This window comes from Panicum hallii, chromosome 5, assembly GCF_002211085.1.
Source record: "Panicum hallii strain FIL2 chromosome 5, PHallii_v3.1, whole genome shotgun sequence".
Classification (NCBI taxonomy): Eukaryota; Viridiplantae; Streptophyta; class Magnoliopsida; order Poales; family Poaceae; genus Panicum; species Panicum hallii.
Window position 1 is genome coordinate 12,799,559 of NC_038046.1, and position 25,508 is coordinate 12,825,066.

Sequence of the window (25,508 nt, forward strand, 5' to 3'; positions counted from 1 at the left end):
ACAGGTCTTTTAGCTTTGTTTATGTCAAACTTTTTTAACTTAAATTAATTTTATAGAGGAAAACATTTACTTCTAAAGGTATATATTATCACACATAATATCAAATCAATACACTACAAAGATATATCCTACGGTGGACTAATAGTAGTAGTTTTACATTAGAAATGTTAGTGTATTTTTCTATAACTGGTTAACTTTAATTTTTTTCTTGCGAAACGGAGAAGACTATATTTGAAAAGCAAAGAGTGCAACCACGTTCAAAAAAAAGCAAAGAGTGCAGGTCATAAATTTATTTGCTCTCATTTTTCAAACAGAGCCAATTATCACCCCTATGGACGTGTGACCCCTCACTCTATTGGTTTTGCGTGGTAGCTCATGCTACTACGTACATGTATCATTTTAGCCCGGCGAGATACGACGGATTCGACGGTGACCACCGTACTTGTGATCTACAATCGACTTCTCTACGGTCCAGACAAGTAGAATACCAGAGTGGGGTGTCTCCAGCCGAACGCGGTTTTGAGTACACAGGCTAGAGAAAGAAAAAAAAAAGAGGGGGGAGAGAAAGACAAGAAAAGAAAAGGAGAGGCAGGCCCGCGACCTAGTGGAGACGCAGTACAGTAGTGGGGCGGGGGAGGAGGGGATGCCTCGGCCTCGGCAAGCTGCGCCGCTGCCGGCGCCGCCACCGGAGCGCGGCGAGATGGCCGAGGTGGTGGAGGCGGACGCAGAGGCGGAGGCGGAGGCGGAGGATCAGGAGGAGAGGTGGGCGAGGCTGCTGCCGGAGCTGCTCTCCGACGTGGTGCGGCGCGTCGAGGCGTCCGGCTGCGAGCGGTGGCCGGCGCGGAAGGACGTGGTCTCCTGCGCCTGCGTGTGCCGCCGGTGGCGCGAGGCCGCCGTCGCCGTCGTGCGGCCGCCGGCGGAGTCCGGCAAGATCACCTTCCCCTCATCGCTCAAGCAGGTGAGGACGGCGGAGCCGCGGTCTGTGTGCTAGGCGCTCGCGCGTTGGCCAGTAGGGTGTCTCTCCTCGGTTGCTGCACCGATTCGGTGCCCGGTGGTGCGGGGGGTCTGTGGATACCTCTTGTCATGTCGATGATTTTGAGAAGGGTTCGATCAAATATGCGATTTTGTCCTTAGGTTCGTGATTTGGCGAAGCTCCTGTGCTGGGATGGGATTGAGGCGTCAGATTACGGTAGTTCTGTGAGGTTTAAGGGACGAATTTGGTTACAGCATACTTTTGGTCCACCAGTTACAGCCATAAAAGACGCTGAGATTTCTTACTCCTGCCAAATTTGGGACCGACGGGATTAGTCGATTTGTCTTGTTTCATACCTTCAATTGGTTTGATAGGAGTACTATTTTGGATGAGTGTTTGCAGAATATAGCTTGTAGCTGCCTGCTCATAAGCAGTTTTTTTGCTTGGGTGGTCTCAGTGACGCACTGAGGCTTGTGACGGCCGTGGCTTCACGAAATAATCTGCAATCAGAAATGTCCAGATAAAGTATTTTGTCATAAAAAGTAGTGTTTGGGGGTGAGTGGAGGGGATTTCGGGATAGTGCTCTTCTGCATCAATGTATCTTTATTATTTTTCAGCTACTTTGTTTAGGATTGTAGTGGGAGAAATTACCTGGCAGATGGATTCCATACTTTTCCTAATGTGGCATCTAGCTATTTTGATATGTACAGATGCAGCGATTCAGATATTCAGGACTTCAGTTCCAGAAGTTTCTTATTTGACATCAATGTGTCAGTGTGCCTAAATCATCGTTTGTTCAAAACACAGCCAGGGCCAAGGGAGCTCCCAATGCAGTGCTTTATCAAGCGGAATAAGAAGAACTCTACATTCCTCCTCTACCTTGGCTTCACAAATTGTAAGTGCATGATTGATGTGACTACCATGTTGATTTTCTCATTTTTATTTCATGTTGCATATTTATGCATCAACCTGAAGTTCACTTCAAGAGAATACAATGTGTTTTCTAATCTTAAGTCATGGTGCACTCTTTCTAGTGGAAATCTGGCATGTTCACTTCCATAACTGATTGCTTCCTGCATTATATATTTATTTTGCCTGCCCCACGTGATGCATTTTTAGTTTGGTTAATTTGTGATGATGGAAAAACAAGGTTGACTGGATAATGAAATTGAATGAGCAGTCCGCGAACACTGTACTAGTATAGTTACTTATAGTCCTATAGCATCGTGGATTCATGGTAATGGTAGCACTTCACATTATATTTGCCAATCTTTTGCCCTCAAATACTCGGTGATGAAGTGTATGTATGGCCACACTAATTGCTTCCTTATGAGTGACTACATCTTTTCAACCAAGGTGCATCTACGCCTAAGCTTAGCCACTCTTAAGCTTCAAAAAGGTCTCAGAGGACACGCCATGATCATATTTTTGCAGAAAATGTTGCTTGTATGCATATTTGAAGATATGCTGCATTTCTTCTTTTATGTAGAATTTTTTGAAGTGCACAGCTGCACACTCCAAACTTGGTGTATATACACCTAAAGTCCTAAACTTTGATTTTTTATGTTTCCATAGACCTATCACCGTAACATTTGTATATCAGATGTATTTTTCTTAGCCTTTTTCATTGTCATATATGCTTAATGATTACTACATATTGATTGTGTCTGACAGCTCCTATGGATAAAGGGAAATTTCTCATGGCTGCTAGAAGATTTAGGCGTGGTCCCCATACTGAGTACATTATATCCCTTGATGCAGAGGACCTATCACAAGGGAGCAATGCATACATGGGGAAACTGAGGTGAGGTCAAAACATGATTCCAGAGTTATCCTGAACCTTCCATGATCATTGTTGGTACCCTGCTTATAAACTGGTTGGTGAAAGTGACATGTTTGGATGCAATTAGGTGTGGCATACACATCATGTATTTATCAAATGATTTCATTTTCATAAACACATCTTAGGATGCACAAATCAAATAAACATATAGGACTTATGAGTTCCAACTGGTCCTTGTTGTTTTGATTTGTCTTACTCTTCAACCAATGGTTTTCATGGTACAACATTTGTATACACTTTGGAAGAACGAATCCCTGAACCTGCTAGCATGCCTTATAGATTACTTGGCCTTTGGTCTTAGCAAGTGCTATAGTCACCTGGAATCCACTGCATCCTTGCAGTTTACTGCTTAAGTAAGCCCAAGTGTGTCCTTGCCCTGCTGTCGGATTACAAAAGTTCCTTTACCAACTTCAGCTGGATCTTGAAGCCAGCACTTCACTGTCTTATGTAACGTCATATGACACTTTTCATTTGTTTCATTCCTCTGTGCAAAAAGAATAAAATATTGATCTCCTGCTATGTTCCATGCTTGAATTAGAACCCCTTTATACTAATCTATATTCTACTTCTGCAACCTGCTTAGATCTGATTTCTGGGGGACAAATTTCAAGATATATGATAGCAAGCCACCATATGATGGTGCTAAAGCGTCTAGTAGTCGATCCAGTCGGCGTTTTGGAAGCAGAAGAATCAGTCCCCAAGTGTCAGCAGGCAACTATGAAGTTGGACAGGTTTCGTACAAATACAACTTGCTCAAATCCAGGGGTCCTAGGCGAATGTATTGCAGTCTTGAATGCCCTTCAGCTCAGGAGACCTGGGAAAACTCACTCAAGACAAAGTTCAGGAGGTCCATGGGACCCACAACTTTACGAAATAAAGCACCCCGCTGGCACGAGCACTTGCAGTGCTGGTGCTTAAACTTCCATGGGCGGGTGACAGTCGCGTCAGTCAAGAATTTCCAGCTTGTGGCTTCTGCCGACCCCAGTGACCCTGCTGGCACCGTGGATGAGGAAACAGTTCTTCTGCAGTTTGGTAAGGTTGACGACGATATGTTCACGATGGATTATCGGCAACCGCTCTCAGCGTTTCAAGCCTTCGCCATCAGCCTCAGCAGCTTTGGCACCAAGCTAGCTTGTGAATAGCGATACTGTTTGATGCTCGTTATGTTGCTATATGGTTTGTGGTAGCGGATGCTTCTGTTGTTGTTCTTGCTATATGATTTGTCCTCTTTTACTTTGAATATCTATGTACTACTGTCTGTACTAATGTTCTTTGTACAAGAGATGTATCCTGTTGTATTGTCGAAGAGATAGTTGTACCAATGGAAGAAGGAAATAGTGTGTTATGAACTTTTTCTCTGAACTGAAGCAAAAGCCGGTCAAATGTACATAGGTTAATGGTGAAGTGTACTTTTTTTTCCTTTTTAATAAACTTCATCTTGTTTTACTTACTTTGTGGGTACTGGTGCCGAGTTGCTTAGAGCTTGTATGGAATCTTTCTGTGCAAGTTCTGAAACGCCAACCTGACCTCCTGGGGTTGTTCTGGACATTACCAGGACTCAATTGTATTTACGAGTTTGCGCTGGTCTCCATCTATCTGACAAAGCTACTGTTGGGAAGATTCAAGGGGCCAAGGGGGACTGGGGAACGCAAAGCCCAGCCAGTCGATCCTGTCTGAACTCTGAATAATCCTAGTCAACTGACTTCGTCTGTTACTAGCGTTATTCCTCTAGAAGTCAGAAGTCCAGCATGCATGCTTGGAACGGCATCCCCTTCCTGATTTCCACACAGGTGATGAGAGTGACAAGGCAAACGAACTGCCATACTTTTCCAAATCGCCTGAAGATTCAAGACCACGACGCCATGGGATTTAATAGTAAGTTCAGCCCGCCCCCAAAATTGTGGCCATAAGTTTCAGGAAAGCACCATGGATTTAATACTATAGTACTGCTAAAGGCTAATCGTCCATGTACATGAGAAAGTGTTACGAAATTAAAAAGAGGAGGATCGATCTGGCGCAGGCCGCCAGCAGCTAGATGAACTAGCTAGGCGTAGGTGCCCATGGTGCTGGTGCTGCTGGCTTTGCCGACCTCGGCCTCCAGCGTCTCCATCTGCTGCTCCAGCAACCTCAGCCTCCGGTGCATGCTGTCCAGCCTCCGCCGCGCCGCCTCATCTGCCAAATACACAACGATTAGGGGAGCTGCCGCTTGTCAATCGATTTTCTGCATCCATTTTTCACGGCCTAACAGCCTCGATCAGGGAGCTGTTGTCGCTTGTCGATCGGTAACCACGAACACACTGAAATGGGCTCCCTGATAGGCTTCAAGCTAGCAAATCAGTGGCCGGTGGCCACTCATGTGATCGTAGCTACAAATCAAAGAGCGAGGGATGTGGTCTCGATGTCTCGATCGGGTTGTGTATGTGTACGAACCTAGCTGCGCGACGAACTGGGAGACGGTGACCTCCTGCCCGGCGTCCGCGACGTCCGCGACGACGGTGCTGCCGCCGGTCCTGCGGACGGCGGCGCCCTCCGCGTGGGGCGGCGGCTTGGTGGCCGTCGACGACGGCCCTCCTCTCGCCGCCCTCCCAAGCATGGCTCCGCGCGCGCCCTGCTGTTGTTGAGCCGACCCAGAGCTTCGGTTCGTCGTTCTCCTGCTAGCTCCCCGCAGGCAATGACGACGGCTGCAGGGAGGGTAGTGGCCAGTGAGTTGTTGGAACCTGGAAGAGACGTGTCCGCTCGAGCGGGATGACGCTTTATACACGCGCGCGCGTGCCGGGACAGGTGAGGCTACTAGCTTGGAGAAGGGGTTGGGCTTGGGCCGCGCCGGAGCCCGCGGACCGGGGCCTGGGGTTGCCTGCTTGGCCGGGAGGCTACTACTGTAAACTGATGGTGGAAGCGATCGATCACATCACACATCCACATCGCACGCTGGCTGTGGCTGGTCAAGGCACAAGAGTCGGACCCCGGGCGGCGACCTAGACTGCAAGAAGGGGACAGCCCATCGAAGCAGGCGTCACGATGATTGGTAGCCCACGTCACGTATACGTGGGTGCCTGCGGAAAGATCGAAAGATTCCCTAGCCTCTGATGCCCGTTTCAAAGGTTGACCAGTGATTTTTTTTTTTCTGGTGAAAAGGGAAATGGTTAGTTAACCTATGATTTCTGCGTGCATTCACTGTGCACCGTCGAAAGGTTAGCAAGCCGATGATGGACCGCACCGGCGGAGCGAGCAAGGCACGGGGAGAGCCTGCCTGATCGCGTTCTGCATTGATTCAACCAAGCCGTGCTTGCTATCAAAAAAAAAACGAGAAGAAGAAGCAAGCTGTGCGAGATCATGAGATCTCTCGATCTACCATGCGGAATTGCGGATTCTATTCGGGATCGACCTGGGGCTGGGATGGTGATGCATGCTGTCGTGTCCCGTAATAACGTGAGCCGTGAGGTGGACGTGTGCATGCACTACGTCCATGATCCATCGTACCTGGCCCTCAGGCCCTGCCCCGCGGGGGGGGGGGGGGGGGGGGGGGGGGGGGGGCGCTGTTGCGTCACTGCATGCGCATGGGCGCATGGCTCCCATCTGCGGCGACCTCGTGCTCGCGTTGACCCCGGAGTTTAAATATTGGCGCCAAAGTGCAACCGCCGTGCAGGTGAGGGCGTGAGGTGCAGCGACCTTCAATCCAGTTCCTGTGTCGCTGCTCTCTCCGCGTGCTGATGATGTACGGCCACGCTCCTGCATGCTGATTAATGTTCTGGCTTTCCATGCTGAATCGCTTCAACTCGTTACTTGGAGAAACTCACTCGTTCACGAGTCATGATGGCATGCGCCTTCCGATCGAAAGCCACCACCACAGACAGCAACGATGTCACAAGCCCAGCCCAGCCCAGCCCAGGGGTCTCTGCCTCCCTGCGCGCTGCTCGCTAGCTGGACCGTGCTGGGCCGCATGTCCCAGCTAAGAAGGGCCCAATAAACGGATCGAGCCGCATGACCGACCACGCACACATGCCGGCACGCAGCACCTGACCGCTGGTCCAATACTCCAATTTCACCCTGCAATAACTCCCAGCGTAGACCGCGCGGTACTACGAGCCACGAGTGTACGACTCGTGCTGAATTCGCCCAACACCGTCTTTCTTGCCGAACTGGGCTCACACGCGCCCAAGACAGAGACGAAGCCCCCAGCGCAGCAGCCACCGTTGCGCCGGGCAAAAAACACGTGGATCAAGCAGGTGGCCGGCAAAATCCCCCCGCGGCGTTACGCATGGGAGATGGGACTCCCGCCGCGGCGGCGTCCGGGACCGCACGAGAACAGGCGGCCGGCCGGCCGACGGCCATCCCATTCCCATGGCCCCCGTGGTCTCCAAACAGGCTGGTGGGTCTTAAGCTATCGCACGGCCCGGCCCACGGATCGCGTCACCGCTGTGCGCACGGTGGCACAGCTGCGAATTTTTAAAAAAAAGGGGTTAAAATAAAAATTAAATTCGAAAAAGGGGTGCCCATTTGAAAAATTTGCAAAAATGGGTACCTCCCGCCCGATCAACGGGCGGGAGACGTGGGGCCGGATACCTCCCGCCCGTTGGACGGGCGGTAGGTGCCAAATATTTTTCCAGTCCCCTCGCGAGGATCTCTTCGTCAATAAATTTTTTTTATTTACGAAGAGACCCCTCCCGAAGACATCCCGCCCGTTGGGCGGGCGGGAGGTGCAGACGACCACGCCGTCGGCCGGCCTCACCCCTCGGTGCTTGCTATCGTCGACGCGGAGCGCGCGGCGTCCGGTGCCGACGGTGCTCCGGCCGCCCCAGCCTTGGTACCCGTTCTCGAGAACATTTCGCACGGTCAGCTCTAGGTGATCTCCGCGATGCTGCCCGACCACCCGTCCCTGTCATACGATCCTGACAAGCCGTCCACGTCCACGTATGTCTGCACCCCGCCTCCACTCATGGAGGGATGTGGAGTGCACAAGCAGTTCTACGGCAAACTTCACATCGTGCCCAGGCACTCAGGTTTCTTCTTGGCACTAAAAATAATTGTTTGCCACTGACACTACCTGGTAGAACAAACACTGACACTACCCGGTAGAACAAACTATTAATTTGAATTTTTGGGGGGACCTCCCGCCCGCCCAATGGGCGGGATGCCCCTCCGCACTGTACGGTCCCCAACCTCCCGCCCATTGGGCGGGCGGGATGCCCCCGCGGCCGCGTCAGGGATCTCTTTGCGAATAAGAAAAAAAAATTATTTGCGAAGAGGCCCTCAGGAGGGGCTTAGAAAAAAATTTAGCACCTCCCGCCCGTTGGATGGGCGGGAGGTCTCCGGCCCCACGCCTCCCGCCCGTTGATCGGGCAGGAGGTACCCATTTTTAGAAATTTTCCAAATTAGCACCCCTTTTTCGAATTTAATTTTTTTAAACCCTTTTTTGAAAAAAGCTCGCACAGCTGCTGCCGCGCGAACAGGGGAGGTGGGGAGTCCTGTTGCGGCCAGCTTTGCGCGAGGCCCCGCCATTGCGGCAAGTTGTCCCGTGGATGGTACCGCACGCGCGACGCGCCGACGGGGATCTCGGAATCCACCGGACACGTTTTGATCCGGGATAGGGCCCCCCGTTGCTGATGCTGCCTTCTTTGACGAAGGCGTTCCATCACTTCAGTCTCGATGCTCTGGTTTCTGAATAGTAGGTAGGTTGATATACAGCTACGGAACCCAGACGTTCGGATCCCAATCTTCGCTATCCAAACAAGTCCAGGCAGGAAATTACTAGCCGCGTTTGTTGGGAAGCATCGCGCTGGTTACCTACCGGCCGCGACGCCAATTCGCAAGACGAAACCAACTGATGCTGCGATTTGCAAATAGATAGGCAGATCAAATGCCTATGGGGTTACGAGGCAGCAGGATCAAGACCAGCTATCAGGTGATCAAATTCAGTCCAAGATGCATGGAGCCGTTCGTTCAAAAAAAGAAAGAAAGAAAGATGCATGGGCACATGGTGCGCGTGCACTGTTTGCTCGACGTTCGATGCCAACAAGCCAACAGCACGAGACAACCGGTGGCAGGGGCGGAGCTAGAGAGAAATAGAGGGAGGTGTAGCACTTCATAGCAAATTTGAAGCAAATATGGTAAAAATTTAAAGCTAACAAGGGATTGTGGAATTTTTTCGGATGCGGCCGCACCTAGGAGCTTCAATGTAGCTCCGCCCCTATCCGGTGGCATGCCTAGTCAGCTAGGATTTTACTAACCAAGAGCTGATGCATCGCGGTCACGAACTCATGGTGGCGGCTCATTGTTCCGCAACAAAAAGTGGCAGCAGCAAGCAGGGGCAACCGAGCCGAGCATATGGCCCTGGCAGTTGGCGCTGGCGAGGTGGCATCCCGCCGGGGCGTTGAACGGAATGAATGCCAGCTTGAACACGGGTGTCTCCGATCCTCACGAGAGTCACGAGGGTCCCGGGCCCTCCTACGCCCCGTCGCGATTACATGATTGGAGCCGCTGCAACGCAATGCAATTATGCAGAAGACCTTACCAGTACCGTCGGAGCCAGAGGCCTGTCGTTGCTGGCTCGCTTCAAAGACGAGGTACGCTCAAGTACCGTACGTACTCGACGCTCCGTATCATTCCTTAATCCTTAGTTTAAGATGAGGGGAGGCGGTACACGTTAGAGTTGGCAACCCCAGCAGGTGGTCGGTCCGTCTATGCGATTGCGATCCAACGGTTGGTGTTCAAAAAGGACCCCGCGACTTGCAGGCCAGGCTGTTTGTTCGGTGGTCACCGGACACCGGCGGCGAAGGTGGTCGGTCACTGGAGAGTGGAGAGAATCATCAACCATCATGGTTCTCGCGTGGGTCCCAGGCTCCCGGCTCCCAGCAGCCGAGCCATAAAAAATTCAAAAGGCCAAGTCAGGCCGGGTTTCACTTTCAGTTGAGACCAATATCATATTCGGCCCTTCCAAATATCCTCCCAATCGCGAGATTGCCCGGTGAGCGGCGAATCGGTCGGCGCGCACCATCTGCCGCCACGGTGCCCCCCGTCCGCTCGTCCAAAGGGAAAAGGGAATAAAGGATCAAAGGGAAGGCCACGGGGCGCACGTGGGGCGTGCCCTCGGCCGCTCGGCTCGCGCCCACACCCCCGGGGCCCGGGACGGGGGCACGCAGCGGCAGCGCGTCCACCCTTTCCACCTCAGGTCGCACCGACAGTTCCACCCGACGCAACCGGAGACCGCGCCCGCACGCCTTCCACTTCCACTTCCACCCCACGGGTCACGGCGGCCCGGCCCCGCGCCGCACGCCACCGCCTCACCCCCACCCCGCGTCCGCGTCGGCACGTGACCGCCGGTGAGGAAGCCGGACGAAAGCGAGGGAACCGGCGAGGACGGGCATGACCATGGGCCGGATCCCCCGTGCTCGCTGCTCCGCTTTCTTTTCCATCATCATCCCGCCTCCTGCGCCAGAACGCCACACGCACACGCGCGCGGCGCGGCGCAAAAGCTGCTACTGGGTCACCCCCGTCGTCAAGGCCTCAGCTCAAGGGGGGACCCGCGACCCACGCGCTCGCTCGTGCGCCCGAGCGAAGCGGGGCTCGACACGACGCCAGCCGTGACCCCGGCTGAAATATCGCTTCGGCGTCCGGACGCGCCGCCGCGGCCGGGCGTGGCGCCCCGCTGTCCGTCCGGCCGGGAATGGCGGGGCGAGGATGGCAGAGGGCGCATGTGGGAGACGACGCGTCTGCGGATCGGGCGAGCTGGTGTCCGTGATTGATGATGAGTTCACGGTCACGGATCGGTCGGGCCAGTCAAGAGTCAACACGAGAGGGGCTATACTATATTCCTGGCGTACGTTGGTTTGCAGCAGGCAGCAGCAGCGCCATGCAGCACCTCGCTTGCTCGTCAAACGCGCGCCATGAATTCCGATCGCCGCCGTGCAGCCAGCTATCGACGACCGCGGGAGATGGTACGACGAGTGCTGCGCGTGCTACTGGTGGATGGCGACCATTTGCATGCTTGGCGTGATGGCTACCATGCATCGGGTCAGATGACAGATGAGACTGGCTGCCAGCCCCGCACCGAAACTGAAGTAGGTGTTGAAGTGGCTTCACCCGGGCTAGCTAGCTAGGCGAACACGTAGGCAGATGACCGTTGCCACCGACAAGGAGCATGGGAGGGCCATGGTATGCAAACTCGGCGGCTGTGTTTGATTCGGCTTAAGGGTTTGCTTATAGGCTTGTCAAAGGCTCGAGGCTGCTTGCCTGCTTCCTTTTTTTTTAATGTTCATCGAACCTACTAGGGTCTAGGGTGGTAAATCAGCCCATCAAAATAGTTGGTTAAACTAACTCATTGTTTTTTTCTATAACTAACCCACTTAGGGCTCGCACTAAATTTATCCATACCCTCAGTTCTTTTACTAGGCGTATTTTGATGAGATGCTGGCCTATAGTTACTACAGTAGCGTTTATTTATACTATAAAATTATAGTAATACATGAATCTATGATGTCATTTTGGTGTCCTAGAATTATATGTTAGTAGAATAATGATTGGTCAAAGGCTTGTCCTGTCTAAACGAAAAAAGTCTTGTAATTTCAAGTGGAGGAAGTACTGAATATGTTGTCTAGGTTAGGAGCTTTACAAGGCTAAACAAATTATAACAACACAATATGCCTTTGTTGCCCTTGACATTTGTGAAAAATTGGTATTGGCATGACTTATTATTATATCACTACTGTTTGGATCCTCATCCTCTTATGTGAGATATATATTGGTGGAACATCGATCTGTGATGTGTCCTCATTTTCCATTAAATTTGCATTTCTGTACGTTTAGCTATAACAAAAAAACTTTTTGATAAAAATGGCATGCATATGTCTAGATTTTATGTCATTAATTCGGTAGTTTCAAGGAATTTTGAAGCTCGTATGACTACCATTGCCTTGTTTCACACGATACTGTGGTGTAATGGGGTGTTGTCCTTTTTTTCAATCACTTTGATAATAAAAGAGAAAGAGACATGTGCATGCGAGGCTTAGTGACCATTTTCGATGGGGTTAGGTGGTAGATTGCAGTTTGCAACTATGCAATGCTAGGTTGCAAGCCTCGCGACACCTGGCACGAAAGGTGTTGGAAGTATGGTATGTTTCATATACTTATTGAGTTAGACACAGGGATGACAGATTCAAAGCCTGCTCAAGGCACTAGGTAACCATATATGCATCCACAGCAGGCATATATACATTGTCCATAGCAACAATAAAAAATTAAAGAAAATTTTAACCATCTAGTACACCTATGTGTTTAAACAATTGTATGTCCTACGGATATTTAACATATCCAATATAGCATACATTTTATACCAGAAAAGAATAATATATCCGCAAAAGCCACAATAATAAAAATAAAAAAATTAACATATCCAATATAGCATACATTTTACCAAAGGACATTGACCATGTCAATTATAACATATCCGTTGCTGACATGCATTCATCATCCGTATAAAAAGATACATATATATTAAAGGACATTTAGCATATCCAATATGACATAAATCTGTAGCTTGCAGATATGTATAGATTGCTTGCAAAATCAACAATAACAAAATATGAAGAGATATTTAAATAGTTTGTTATTTTTGCTAAACATAGAGGTAGGCACACACATTCTACCCTTATGAACGTTTTGAGAGTATGGACCGTTCATATCTTGGTATTGACAAAGTTGCCACATGCATTTCGCAGTTGATAGACATACCACCTTGATAAAGAAAAATTAACCGAAAATATGAATACACATGTTAACATACATTAAATACATATGTCCTCGAAGACATTTAACAAGCCCAATGTAGCATACATCCATAGTAAACATGATAGCCCATCTCCAAAAGTAACAATAATGAAAGTAATTAGATTTAAGATCAGCTCTTATCTATTTTGACTCAATGATTAGTTGCGAAACTTATCTCGTTTAATGAGTGATACAATATTTGCGCACAAAATACAATATTTACCAAGTCACATGAGATTCCAACATGTAATATTTTAAGTATAATTTCTACATGCTACTAACACTCTTCTACTAATCGTGATTTAAATTTTTTCGGTTTTGTAGTCCACGATAAGTTTAGTTGGTATTGATTAATGGATATATATAATAATCGCTATACCTAATATAGTTCTTTTAATATTTTAATTATATAGTTGTATTTTCTCGCACCTTTGCTCGTGGTCTTGTGACAAAAAGACCCACAAGAAGCTAGCCTAAAAATCAACACCTTCTCTAGACGGATAGACCCAGAGGAGACGACGGACCCACCAGCACCAGGCCACCACGGTTCCTCCGCCTCACTGCTCCTCCTCTCCCTCCCTCCGTCCTGCAGCCCCAGCGCGTACCGACGCCTCCCCACAGCTGGAACCGTACTTTACTGGCAGTAATCTTCCCACCCGCCTCCCTCGGCGCCTCCTCCCTACCCCGCTCGCTCTCGCTTCGCTGTTCTCCCCCTGTCACCTCTCCCGGCGAAGCGTGGCTCCTGCGACCGGCCTCCCACCCGCTCCTCCTCCGCGCGCCGAGCGCCACGCGACGCGTCGCGGCCGAGCACGGCCGCCGCCGGATCCTCCGCCCGCCGCTCCGGCGCGGCGCCGCTCCGCTCTCGTGCTACCGCTAGCGGAGCGGAGATCCGTCCGGACTTGAACTGGGGTCTCTGCTCTCTGTTTGTGAGTGATCCTGGCTTCCCTGGTGTGTTGCCCTGTTTTTCTGGGAGTAGGTTCCGCTTTCAATTCGGATCCAAATCTCTCGTTCTCTCGGCTCGGTCGGCTGTGAATTCGTGTGCTGCGTGGTGCGCTGTTAGTCTCCTATCCATCTACCCTCATGATTCAGTTAGGTTCTTCGTCTCCTTCAGCTTGCGAGATCGACATTGGTTGACACCGTAGGAGTTGGAGATATGGCTTCTAGTTCTAGATACCATACCCAATTAAGGTGCGGGTGCAGTTTGTTGTCCAGAAATTTTGCGTGTTCAACTTAACCCGCTCGCTCCACGCTAAGTCCGCGCCCCTGGCCCTGGGTGCGTCTGCCCTGATTCTGCCCATTTTGGCCAGGAAAACCTTTGGAAGGAAAGTTGCTGATGTATTCGTACTGTGTATTTCCATTGCATCATAGTCTATGGAATTCTGGACCGTAATGTCATGTCGAGGTGCAGAGTCACAGAGAGACTTTTGTTCGTTTGCTTGTTGGAGTTTTTACTGTGGTGCTGAATTCAGCAGGTAAACATGAGGCTAGATCTAGATCACAGAATGCATGGCATTATGCACCAATTGAACACTGTCCACACTGGCACACTCCACAGATAGTCCCTGGTCAAAGATGCCTTAAATTGACTGCATGTTTTGACAAACTGAACAGTGCCTATTTCTCTTAAAATGTACTAGGAATCTAGGATAACAGTGACTGTATGGGATTGGTAGACGACCTTGTTGCAAATCTACTATTTGCGCAGCAGACATTATTACACTGTATTTTTTTCTTGTGAGAAGAAAAGAGCCCACATGGTGAAGTTTCATGTGATGACATTTCAAGTTGGGTGCTCTTTTTATATCTAAATGACATCGGGGTGCACATCAGCTGATGAAGAAAGAATGTGATCCACTTCTAATACTCGCTAACCCTGGAGTGCACACTTCTAATACTTTTTAACCTGGGGGTGCTCATGTAGTCACATGTTCTCACAATTTTCAGTTAGATGTTACAATCAAGTGGCTTGTGGATTTTGAGAAAAAAAGTTAAAAGTAGTTGAATAAGATTATGAACTTTGCAAGTAACTATAAACTTCAAAAAGCCTGTCACACAGTTAAAACTTTTTTTATTGTTGTTTTCATTTTTAGCTTCATTAGTAGACGAATTCAGAATTGCATTATGTCAACCCTGAATTGAATTATATTAAATTCCTCTGTTTTTTTTGTTTTGTTTTGTGGAGTTGTCTATAAAATTTTAAGTATCTTAAAGAGGACGGAAGATTAGCCATGCAAATGTATAACTTATAACAAAAGCTTTGGACTGCGCAAAAGCTTCTTCATGTGAAGTTTTTTAGAGTGCTTTCTTATTTTCTAAGATTTATATTAACATCTTACTTTTGCACAGATATGAACTAAATTGGTCAGTGATCGTATTGAATCCAGAGCTATTATTGTACGTACATATTCTGTCAGCATGCTAAATACGGTGCCTATAGGTTCGGTTTGAGAAGCTTCACTGTCTGAGAAATGGATGAAAAACCAACTAGTTCCGGGCAGTCTGAAGCTAGTTCAAGTGAACCTAGTTGGTGGCCACCGGACCTTTTGGAGAAGATAGAGTCTGCTTCCATATCAAGGAAACAAGATGTTTTGGGTAATCTAAGGTCCTCATCCTGGAAGGCTTCTCAATTACTGTGGTCTCAAGGAGCTTACTCAGGTTTAATCCCTAATGGTTTCTATTCAATCATCCCGGTGAGGATTACTCTTTAGCTAAGTTTTCTTTTCATTTTTCTTTTTCTGGAGATATACTTCGGTAACTATGCTAGATTTCTTTATATCCATTTGCAATATCATGCCAATCACTCTTTATCAGCGTCTTTATTCGATAAGAAAACAAATTCCTACACATTAAGCATCAAGTTTAAGTAATAGAACCTAGATTCAGATTCCAGTGCTTCATAATATGTTTTTACGAAACAGGGTTACCCTGCTTTTGTATAAAGCATATAAAAGTTCATACAGGCACCAGTTTTAATCTGGGATTGCCAGTTGACAGTACACCACAAGCATAAACCGGACACGTCTAAAGCCTAGGCAACCAACACACACACTAGACAGGAAGTATTCAAAGCCAAGCAGCTGCTGAGTGACATGCTCACAAGAACTCTTCTGCAGGCGGTTGACCTGCATAATATTTTGGTTTAGTTCTCTTTACAATTTGATTAATACGATGATTTTAGTTACTCTAAAGAAAAAGACCCCGCAAAAAAGAAAAGAAAAGAAAAAGGCAACGACTTAGTGAAAGTTTCTCTTTATTTCATTTCTTTATGAGTTTGATATTTTCGTTTTCTCCATGTTATGCTGTTGACCTGTAATCCATTCATGCAGGATAAAAAGCTGAAGGAGACTTTCCCAATGATTCCGTCATTAGATGACCTGCAAGCTCTTGAAGCAGATGGGCTTAAGGCTGACATCATTATTGTAGACACTGAGAGGGATAAGAAGGTTTTCATGTTGAAGCAACTTAGTGCTGCACTTGTGAAAGGGTTAAATTCTAGCCCGGCATTGGTGATAAAGAAAATAGCAGGTTTGGTAAGTTTTTTCAAGTGTTGATTGGATCAATTTTCGGTCTTCCCATGTGGAATTCCTTATTTTGGACACAAGTTTCATGATTATCAGTTCATCATAACATCTTTAGGTACCTTTGATGCCTACAGGACTTAGAACTGAATTGTTTAATCGTGTTAAAACTTTTAGATGTGCAAATTTTGGACAGCACTTTTTAAACGAGTCCTTGCATCAACCACATCAAGGGCATCCTTACTGAAATGATGTTAGAGTTAGTAAGCATTAGCATAAAATAAGTTTCATGTGTAACACCTAGTTTATTGTTCCCATAATAGGTTTTTGACTGCTTCAAGCGACAAAATCCTGATTCAAGTCCAGCAAGAGGCTCGACTGAAGATACCCATTTCTTTGGAAATAAAGGACCACAACTTCTAGGGCAGATAAGACATGGGTCATGCCGACCCCGAGCTATTCTATTTAAAGTTCTTGCAGATGCTGTTGGCCTTGAGAGTAAACTTGTAGTGGTATGTCTACAAGTTAATCTCCTTTTTTAATTTTTTTCATAGTTTGTGATTCATTTTCCATATGTTATTTGTAATAACATAGAAGTTCAAAATACTCAAAATATGTCTTTCATAGGGTCTACCTGATGACGGTGCTGTTGGATTTGTGGACTCTTACAAACATATGTCTGTGGTAGTTTCACTGAACAATATGGAGCTGCTAGTTGATCTTATGCGATTCCCAGGCCAGTTGATTACTTTTTCAGCTAAGGCTATCTTTATATCTCATATATCTGCTGCGGGCGAAAGTGACTCAGCTGAAAATGATTCGTGTGATTCTCCCCTTGAGCCTAACAGCCCTCTTTATGGATTGTCTGATAAAGTTGAAGCTGAAGGGTATGCTTATGTATTAAATACGTCCTCTCAGTTATGCGTTTCAGGCCTTGTCTATTCCTATACTGTAATATATGTATTGTTGTTCATGGGGATATTTAACAGTATACTTGTTGGAGAAGACATTGCATATGATTCTGCCGGTCCTTTAAGATATTTAGCTTGCATAGACTTGTTGAGTGTTTCGCATATTTTAACAATTTAAAGGATAATGTTAAATAAGGTTGTACTCCTATCTTGAACCTGCAAAAATAGCAGAAACATAGGATTTCAATAGACAGAACATTGTTTATACTTTAGGGTGGTTGTCATCACGGCTTGTACTTTTGGGTAGTATCTCTAACACATATTTTCTTTGTGCACTTGTAAACATAATAATACGTGGAACGGTGGAAATGAGAGTACACTGAGAATTATTCCACTGTGTTTTTGGGAATAAAAAGTACTTCATAAGGGGCAGACATTGATACTTAGGTTCTCAAATACTAGTTGAACGGCTGGAAGAAACATTATTGAAGTGAATCTTACACTGGAAACACTATGTTAGACAGTAAGATTATATGGATAATTTCATGAGCGGATATTTTTAATCAGCACTGTACTAGGTTACTGTTGCAAGATGTGACATTATAAAACCATGACCACAGCGGAATTTACATACTTAGATATATGAGAGACCACCTGTCAGCTGTATTTATTCATACCTTTTTATCAATTTGCAATCCTTCTGCTAATTTAGTAAACTTTAGATAGAGTCTTGATCATGTGCAAGATGAGAACATTTCGTCTCCATCTCAGTGCAGAATTGAATCTTCATCAAATCTATCTGGACGATCATTACGTAATATGATGTTGAGATCAAGAACATTTTCAGAGGGGAAATTAAGGTAACACTAAATGATAATTTCACAGCTCGTTTATTGAAAAGCTTGTTTGTTTTATTACCATTAGATGAAATTTGCAACCATATGGTACCTGCATCTATAATTTGAACTTCCTTGTTCATTAAATTTGCTAAGAAGCTGTCGGTTCTTTAAATCAGCACGTCGTGCAGTGAACCAAATATAGCAAATGCCTTTTGGAGGCGCAGCCAAAGGAGAGGAGTTGCTGAGGAACCCCGTGGTGCTAGTTCAAGGTTTCCAATTTCCACCCAATTCGCTTTATCTTTTCTATTTCTGTTTAAATTTCTTATTGTGAAACCTTTATTACTGAGATCTGAGAATAACAGGGTAAATTATGGTTGAAAGTACAGTTCTAGGTGGTATCCCTTATTATATAGTGTGCAAGATTTCTTTTGGAGGCCTAACGTGTGTTCTTCTTGGTTGATCTTCAAATATATAGTTGTGTATTTGTGTCCCTTCATGAACATGACATTATCGTTATCATCAAACTTAAAATTAGTTGTCCATCCAATCTGAAAGCATTGACATTTCAGAACTTATGCCATCAAACCGTTGGAACTTTGACCTGCATTACTTCACATGAGTTATGGTTGGCCATATGAAAATACTATTTTCAATATATCCTGAAAATCACTACGTGTGGTGTGTGCACACACTTTTGCGTTCTTCTTTTTTTTTCTCGAACACGCAGGACTTTTGCGTTCTTCTAATTAATGCAATGTCGCGCAGCTCTCAAAACCATGACACTCAGTAAGGAATACACTTATACGCTATTTCTAGTTCGTTTTGTGCATGTTTCTATAGACCAAATGAAGTGGGTCAATGGGTTGGTCTGGGCCTTTCCACTTGCATCCCTAATAATATGTTGATTTTATTAAGTTTCAAACATATATTGCAATATAATATGCTAGTCAAAGTTGTTTTGGAGGCCGTGCCCATGTGACTAGGGGAGTATTGTGAAATAAATTGTGGTTATTTCGTGATTATGGCTTGCATCTTTTTCTCCATTTACACCTATTTTGATCAAGTACTGAGTGGTGACTTGCATGACATTTATGAACATCTGTTTGTTTCATTGTCTGAAACCAGAGGTACCTGTGTTCTTATTAGATTTTCTTTTTCATTTTGTTTCCCAGTCCTGAGCATCCATTAATTAGAGCAAGAGGAAGATCTATACTTGGTGGTGAGAAGCAATCATTTCAAGAATATACAGAAAGTGGAGCTGCATCAAGGTTTGCCAACTGTGCTATTTGTGTGTGTTCAAGTTTTACATTCTTGATTCTTTATGTCGTTTACTCGTTTTAGTGGCCTAGCGTCATAAGTTCAAATTATCTGTTCCTTTTCAGTTTATTCCCTAGCTATTGGGAACTGTATGATTTTGTGTATATCTATGTAACTAGGAAGCAAATACGACATTTGTGCAGTCTTTAATGAGACCAACTTAGTGTGTCTGTTGTTCTTCATAGTAGAAATCTCAATTTTGAAACTGCATCTCTACCATATTCTGAGCTCCAATGGCTTTGCATAGATGGTGTCTGGTTTTATACCACATACATGATTGTGGGACATTTGGGGTGTTGAGAGGCCAAATTACTTTGCTTATTCTATTTCATTGGCTGGAATGCGCTCGAACCATGTGATGTGCTTGTTGTATTTCTAGCTCACAGTAATTTATAAACTGTAACATATATTTCATTTGCACTTTATATGTTTAGATGACAAGACATGGTGTATTTGAAGTTATAATGTAAATTAATGTTTGAATGGCTCTAGGCATGTGGTGTGTTTTGTATATTCTAGCAAGTCTTAATTGCTGTTTTGGTCCCTAAACTTCCCTCAAAGGCTCATTTTGGTCCTGAACTATCAAAAGGGAAATTCAGTCCCTAAACTATCCTGGTCTTAGGTGGCATGCCATGTCAGCTGGCCTTGTGTGCTACACGCCAAATGTCCAGACAGGGGCAACTGATGGGAGGGGCTGAGGGGGGCCTGGCCCCCCTATGCTGAGAGTACATTGTGCATCACTAGTGCACACTAGTTTTTGTGATGTAAATCAAAGATTTTTTTAAAAAATTTAGCACCCCTGACAAGCTATTTGTTATACTTTGCCCCCAACCCCACCCCCCACCCTCATCCTCATCTTTTGGATTCGCCTGTGTCCAGAGAGCCTTCACACCAGCACGTCCGTCTTTCTCCCTCTCACTCACAGGCAGGGCCCACCTGTCAGGGCCGTCCCCTATCTCAGTTCATCCCCTCCCACACGAGAGCTACAGCGGCTCAGTGAGAGGAGATCGATGGCAGCGAGCTCACAGGCAAACAGCAGCTAGTGGCGGCGATGGGAGCATGAGGAGTTGCAAGGAAGAGTGAGGAAGCTCAAGTTCTGATTTTTGCGTCAACAGGAGAAGCGTCGCTTCAACCCTGCATAGCACCGGAGGCAGGAGGACATTTCGCATGTGAGGTGCACCAGACTAGCTGACGTGGCACGCCAACCAGAGACTAAATTGAACCAAAAACAATAGTTTAGGGACTGAACTGGCCCTTTTGATAGTTCAGGGACTGAAACAAGCATCTGGGCATAGTTTGAGGACCAAAATGCCTATTAAGCCTTCTAGCAATCTGAATACTGATCTGTGCAAACTTGTAGCTTGACAAGTGCAGGACTTGTTTTGCAATGAGATTCTGTATAAAGTTTGAGCCGTCTGGACTACATTTTGAATCACCTTTTAGGTTTCGGTCAAAGAAACCATTTACAATAATCAAGAAATACTGATAGAGGAAATGTCCCAACCAGTGTTTGTTGTGTTTCCTTTCATCCTTTTCTAGACTGTTAATGCAGCTAAGGATGACATTGCAAGAAATTCTGGCTTTTGTAGCTAGCATGAATCTGATGGATGAGTAAGCCTTCTTCCTGTTTTATGTGAGAATCTTTCATGCTCTAGAGAACGCATGAAACCTCCAGTATCACCTATATTGCCAATCAAACGCAATACTTGATTACGTTAGTGCTTCAACAATGGAGCATAGTTTGCAGAAAGGACATACATAAAATGAGCTGGTTGGTTTTCTTATGATTTGGCCATTTACTGAAGTGTCTTCTAATTTTTACTCTTTTTAGCCTTGTTAACGGCAAAATTTATTGTAGTTTTTTCCTTTGCCAAAGCTCATTTGTAAATGTGAAAAATACTGTAGTATGCAAATCTGTTCCTAAACAAACCATTTAATGCACATGTAGATCAGATGGTCTTGATGGCACTTCAACATCTAATGCTCGAAGAATAAGACGAAGAAGCATCAGCATCACGCCTGAGATTGGAGATGACATTGTGAGGTAAATTCTAATTCTGAGCTGTTTGATGAGAATGGGGATGTCTATTTTGCTTTTTCATAGAATACTTAGGGCAAGTGTTGCTTTCACTCGTAGAATGTCAATGTTCACAGCATGTTCTGCTCATGGTTGAACCCAGATTCTAGATATCCTTGTTGATTATCATACTATGTCCAGTCATGAAAACATGACGATAAGAGCAAGATGTTTAGTGCAAATCTTCTCCTAAACATCATGTCCTAATGTCACGTTTTCATGACTGGAGGGAGTATGTTTTAATGGATAGAGACATGCAGATAGGCTTGATATCTTTATTGAGCATGCAGCATTTATTTTTAATATCTTAAACTCTTTAACAGGGCAGTTCGGGCTATGAACGAAACACTAAAGCAAAATCGCCTCTCAAGGGATCATGTTGAAGGTTCATGCTCATATGTTACGGAGGACCAAAGCAATGCAAATGACTGCCCAAATGATGTACACCTCTACAATTTGCATTGTTTTAATTTTCTCCATATTTGTACTTTATGCCTTGTGCATAGAATACCAGCAGTTTGGGCTCAAAATTTATATTGATTCTTAGGATGATGCATCTCGAAGAGTTGGTGCTACTGACAATGGCTCAAGAAACCGAACTGGTTCTACTCAGAAGGCCATGTCATTACCTTCTTCACCACATGAATATAGGGGTCAAGTTACTGAAAAAAGTGATGATTTTATGAGTAAAGAGAAGATGGCATTGGCATGGAACAAAGTATTCCAGAGCTCCCCATTTCTTAATAAACCGTTATTGCCCTTTGAGGAATGGAACATAGATTTCTCCGAGATAACTATTGGCACACGGGTTGGAATAGGTAAGTAATCTTGAACTTCCTCAGGCATAAAGAAGTCTACAGTACCCTTATTAGCATACATGCTCACTAAATGCAACTCTCATATTCTTGAATTGCTCAATTTATATTATTCACTATGCTGTACAGCGTGTTTACTGCTTCTATTATAGTGTGCTCTCTTTTCACTATGTCCTTCACTATGCTTGCATTGTTTGCTGTTATTTCATATTTCATTCTTGTGTTTGCATTCTGAAATGACACAATTCTTGTTCTGTTTTTCATTTGGCACTTTTTGGTCCTCATTATAGCCTGCCGAGCTAACTTTTCACTGAAATGTTTGATCAGGATTCTTCGGAGAGGTCTTCCGTGGTATATGGAATGGAACTGATGTTGCCATCAAAGTGTTTCTAGAACAGGATCTAACAACTGAAAATATGGAAGATTTTTGCAATGAGATATACATCCTGAGGTACCAGATGTACTCTTTTCTTTTGTCTTTTGCTATGGTAGCCTTCTATTTTTATTTACACTAACTGTGGTAAATTTGTTCTTTCCTTTCAGCCGGCTACGACACCCAAATGGTAATACTCCCTTCTGACTGATGTGAACTACAGTTTGAAATCATTCTCAACTGCTTCAAACTTGATTCCGAAATCTGCCATGTCTTGTAAGGTTGCTTTCTAACCAAATATATATGTCCTTTTTGTTATGTAGTTATACTGTTTCTTGGTGCATGCATTACGCCTCCACACCTGTCAATGGTTACCGAATATATGGAAATGGGATCACTGTACTATCTCATCCACATGAGTGGTCAGAAAAAGAAGCTCAGTTGGCGTAGGAGGTTGAAAATTATTCGCGATATATGCAGGTATGGTCTCTTCTAGTTACAGAGTAACCATTACTTCATGTATTTCTGCTGGTTATTTTAAAAGAGATTTTTTCTGTAGCACTGCTGACATGTATGAATTGGTATGTGGGGCCTGGGGTAACATGTTTATGACACAATGCTTGCTGATTTTTTTCAATTTACTCAAATCTCCAGTGACCAGTGTTCCTGAGCAATTTGACCTTTAAAAATATTCTGAATCTTTCAAGAGAACTGTATTTGATACAATTCTGTGTCTCTTAGACTTCAATCTTTTCCAGTCCTTTTATTATGAATTGATTATCTGAAAGAGCTTATTTGTTCCCTTGAAAGGGGATTGATGTGCATACACCGCATGAAGATAGTTCACAGGGATCTCAAAAGTGCAAACTGCCTGGTGAACAAGCATTGGACTGTCAAGATATGTGACTTTGGTCTATCTCGAGGGATGATTGATAGTCCTATGACTGATAACTCCTCTGCTGGCACCCCAGAATGGATGGCCCCTGAGCTTATCCGGAATGAACCTTTCACAGAGAAATGCGATATATTTAGCCTCGGTGTTATTATGTGGGAGCTTTGCACATTGAGTCGACCATGGGAGGGTATCTCTCCAGTTCAAGTAAGCATCCATTTACTATGTTGCCGAAACAGTTAGCATGAATGCATTTCCTAAAGGTTTATGTTGACAGACCCTCGATGTTCTTGTGGCAACATATCCTCGAACTCAATGTTCTTGTGGCAACATATCCTAGTGGGAAAGCTGTGAACTGACATAGATGGATTTGGCCATTGTAGGTGGTTTACTCGGTTGCTAATGAAGGGTCACGGCTCGAGATTCCTGAAGGACCTCTCGGCAGGTTAATTGCAGGTAATGTTGCTATGTATGATACTGATATTTGTTTTTTTTTCTGTGATTTGAGTGGAGATCATATCAATGGGAAGCTCCAGCTCACGTTGAATTGGTTAGCTTCCATCATGCCTATGTTGCAGCTTAGCGGCTAATGTTTTTCTTTGCTGCAGATTGCTGGGCAGAGCCTGAGAATCGGCCGAGCTGCCAGGAGATCCTCACCCGCCTGCTGGACTGCGAATACGCCGTCAGCTAAGTCGCTTGCTCACCCGCCACCTGATTCCTGCAGAGGTGGGCACGTTTTCTTGTATAAAACCTGTAAAAAATAGCCTGTCGACTCAGCCGACCGGCGAGGTTACATATATTGAAACCCTATATTTCTGCTTTATGACGGCGATCCTTTCTCCAAAAAAAAATGTAAAAAACTGTTTCCCCCGGTTATAGAAGAACATTTCTAGCCAAGAAATGTGCCTCGCGTCACAGGGACCAAGCCTAGTTGCTGTTATTGGAGTCTGGTCAGTTGCACGTCCTCGGGAGCTGGGTCAACCATATGGTTGTCTGATTGTCTCCAAGAATATGTCCAGTACTCCGGTGAAAATGGCAAACAAGTGGAGAGGACCTTTTTGCTACTGTATGAGACCAGCGGACTATGGGGTCGTCTTCTGAGTTTCAGACCCGTGCAAACAGAACGGACGGTTGACGGCGCCCCCGAGGCCCCAGGGGCATTCCGGGCGAGAGGCTCCGGGGCCGGGTGGATCGGAGGAAACCAGGGACAGCCGGACGGGGACCCCGGGGAGTCGGGGACCTAGTCTTGTATTCGTCGTCGTACAGCATAGGTCCCCAGCCTAGGTGGAGTTGAATTCCTTGCGAATTGGTACAACTTTTTTGGTCTAATTGCACTTCCCTTACGTATTAACTTTCTAGAAACCCATAGCCCATATGTTACTCCGGAGAAATAGGATTTACATCCCTGAGCTTTGATTTTCTAACACCCACCAATGCCTGCAAACGCCATACCGTGGATGAGCTCACAATCCACTTAGGCTATCTCCAACCGTCGTTCTCTATATCCTTCTTTATATCCGTTATTTACAGACTTCTCTACAAGATTTTCTCCTCTATATCTCATTTCTCTCCAACAACGTTCTCTAAATCTCGTTCTCTGTACATTAAACCCTATATTAGAAACATATTTTGTTCTAAATTTTTGTACATACGTATTTATCATACCTCAAATGCTATGGACATATTTTATTTTTATTTAATCCAGTGTTTAAAACGTAAAGAAAAAAATAGAGAAGAGGAGAGAGAATCTCTATATATAGAGGAAACCTGTAGCGTTCTCTATTTTAGAGGACCATTAAGAGAAAGCTACTGGAGCATAATAGAGAACGAAATCTTCTATATATATATATATGTAGGGTAGAGAACGGTTTAGAGTCTCCCGTTGGAGACAGCCTAACAGATTGAATAAGAAGGAGATCTGCCAAATAAGTTTTGCAGAGAAGTGATTCTAAAATCTAGACTGATTTCGTGCAGTGATTATGTGAAATAAATTAAGAGGGTGGATGGCTATAGATAGATAAACTTCGAAAGCTGAGCGGGAACTTCCTTTGCTTCTGTGTGAATGAAAGTCAACCTTGATCTAAGCTCTCGAAAGGCACCTCCTACCCATGACCCTCTTATCCAAGTAGAAATTACTAACCAAACACAACATCAGAAAAAGGTTCTAATTTCATCTTTAATTTGGTAC

At 45.4% G+C, this 25,508-nt stretch overlaps 3 protein-coding genes across 3 annotated transcripts; 2 read left to right on the top strand and 1 right to left on the bottom strand.

Annotated features, from left to right (window-relative positions):
- The first annotated feature begins 538 nt into the window (after nt 1-538).
- LOC112893712 (tubby-like F-box protein 1) lies at nt 539-4,235 on the top strand. The gene is made up of 4 exons (XM_025961174.1): nt 539-958; nt 1,781-1,868; nt 2,648-2,777; nt 3,400-4,235. Exons 1-4 carry the CDS (start codon nt 644-646, stop codon nt 3,956-3,958), a joined length of 1,092 nt encoding a protein of 363 aa, XP_025816959.1. The 5' UTR covers nt 539-643; the 3' UTR covers nt 3,959-4,235.
- A 377-nt stretch (nt 4,236-4,612) lies between these two features.
- Nucleotides 4,613-5,626, bottom strand: LOC112893713. Its single transcript, XM_025961175.1, has 2 exons — nt 5,247-5,626; nt 4,613-4,988 (listed from the first exon to the last, which is right to left on the bottom strand). The coding sequence occupies exons 1-2, from the start codon at nt 5,407-5,409 to the stop codon at nt 4,861-4,863; spliced, it is 291 nt and encodes a 96-aa protein (XP_025816960.1). The 5' UTR covers nt 5,410-5,626; the 3' UTR covers nt 4,613-4,860.
- Nucleotides 5,627-13,099: 7,473 nt separating this feature from the next.
- LOC112893319 (serine/threonine-protein kinase EDR1-like) lies at nt 13,100-24,245 on the top strand. Its single transcript, XM_025960573.1, has 18 exons — nt 13,100-13,504; nt 14,925-14,939; nt 15,016-15,268; nt 15,905-16,108; nt 16,420-16,608; nt 16,724-16,983; nt 17,784-17,867; nt 18,023-18,115; nt 19,019-19,114; nt 21,112-21,207; nt 21,564-21,681; nt 21,788-22,058; nt 22,383-22,506; nt 22,599-22,618; nt 22,752-22,908; nt 23,239-23,527; nt 23,704-23,776; nt 23,929-24,245. The coding sequence occupies exons 3-18, from the start codon at nt 15,047-15,049 to the stop codon at nt 24,009-24,011; spliced, it is 2,379 nt and encodes a 792-aa protein (XP_025816358.1). The 5' UTR covers nt 13,100-13,504; nt 14,925-14,939; nt 15,016-15,046; the 3' UTR covers nt 24,012-24,245.
- The last annotated feature ends 1,263 nt before the right edge of the window (nt 24,246-25,508 follow it).

Bases quoted from the DNA above. Each gene is read 5' to 3' on its own strand.
- LOC112893712 (XM_025961174.1), top strand. From the start codon at position 644: ATGCCTCGGCCTCGGCAAGCTGCGCCGCTGCCGGCGCCGCCACCGGAG. The intron at 1,869-2,647 runs GTAAGTGCATGA...TGTGTCTGACAG, and splicing joins CTACCTTGGCTTCACAAATT to CTCCTATGGATAAAGGGAAA. The intron at 2,778-3,399 runs GTGAGGTCAAAA...CAACCTGCTTAG, and splicing joins GCATACATGGGGAAACTGAG to ATCTGATTTCTGGGGGACAA.
- LOC112893713 (XM_025961175.1), bottom strand. From the start codon at position 5,409: ATGCTTGGGAGGGCGGCGAGAGGAGGGCCGTCGTCGACGGCCACCAAG. The intron at 4,989-5,246 runs GTTCGTACACAT...TGTATTTGGCAG, and splicing joins CCAGTTCGTCGCGCAGCTAG to ATGAGGCGGCGCGGCGGAGG.
- LOC112893319 (XM_025960573.1), top strand. From the start codon at position 15,047: ATGGATGAAAAACCAACTAGTTCCGGGCAGTCTGAAGCTAGTTCAAGT. The intron at 22,909-23,238 runs GTATGGTCTCTT...TTCCCTTGAAAG, and splicing joins ATTATTCGCGATATATGCAG to GGGATTGATGTGCATACACC. The intron at 23,777-23,928 runs GTAATGTTGCTA...TCTTTGCTGCAG, and splicing joins TCTCGGCAGGTTAATTGCAG to ATTGCTGGGCAGAGCCTGAG.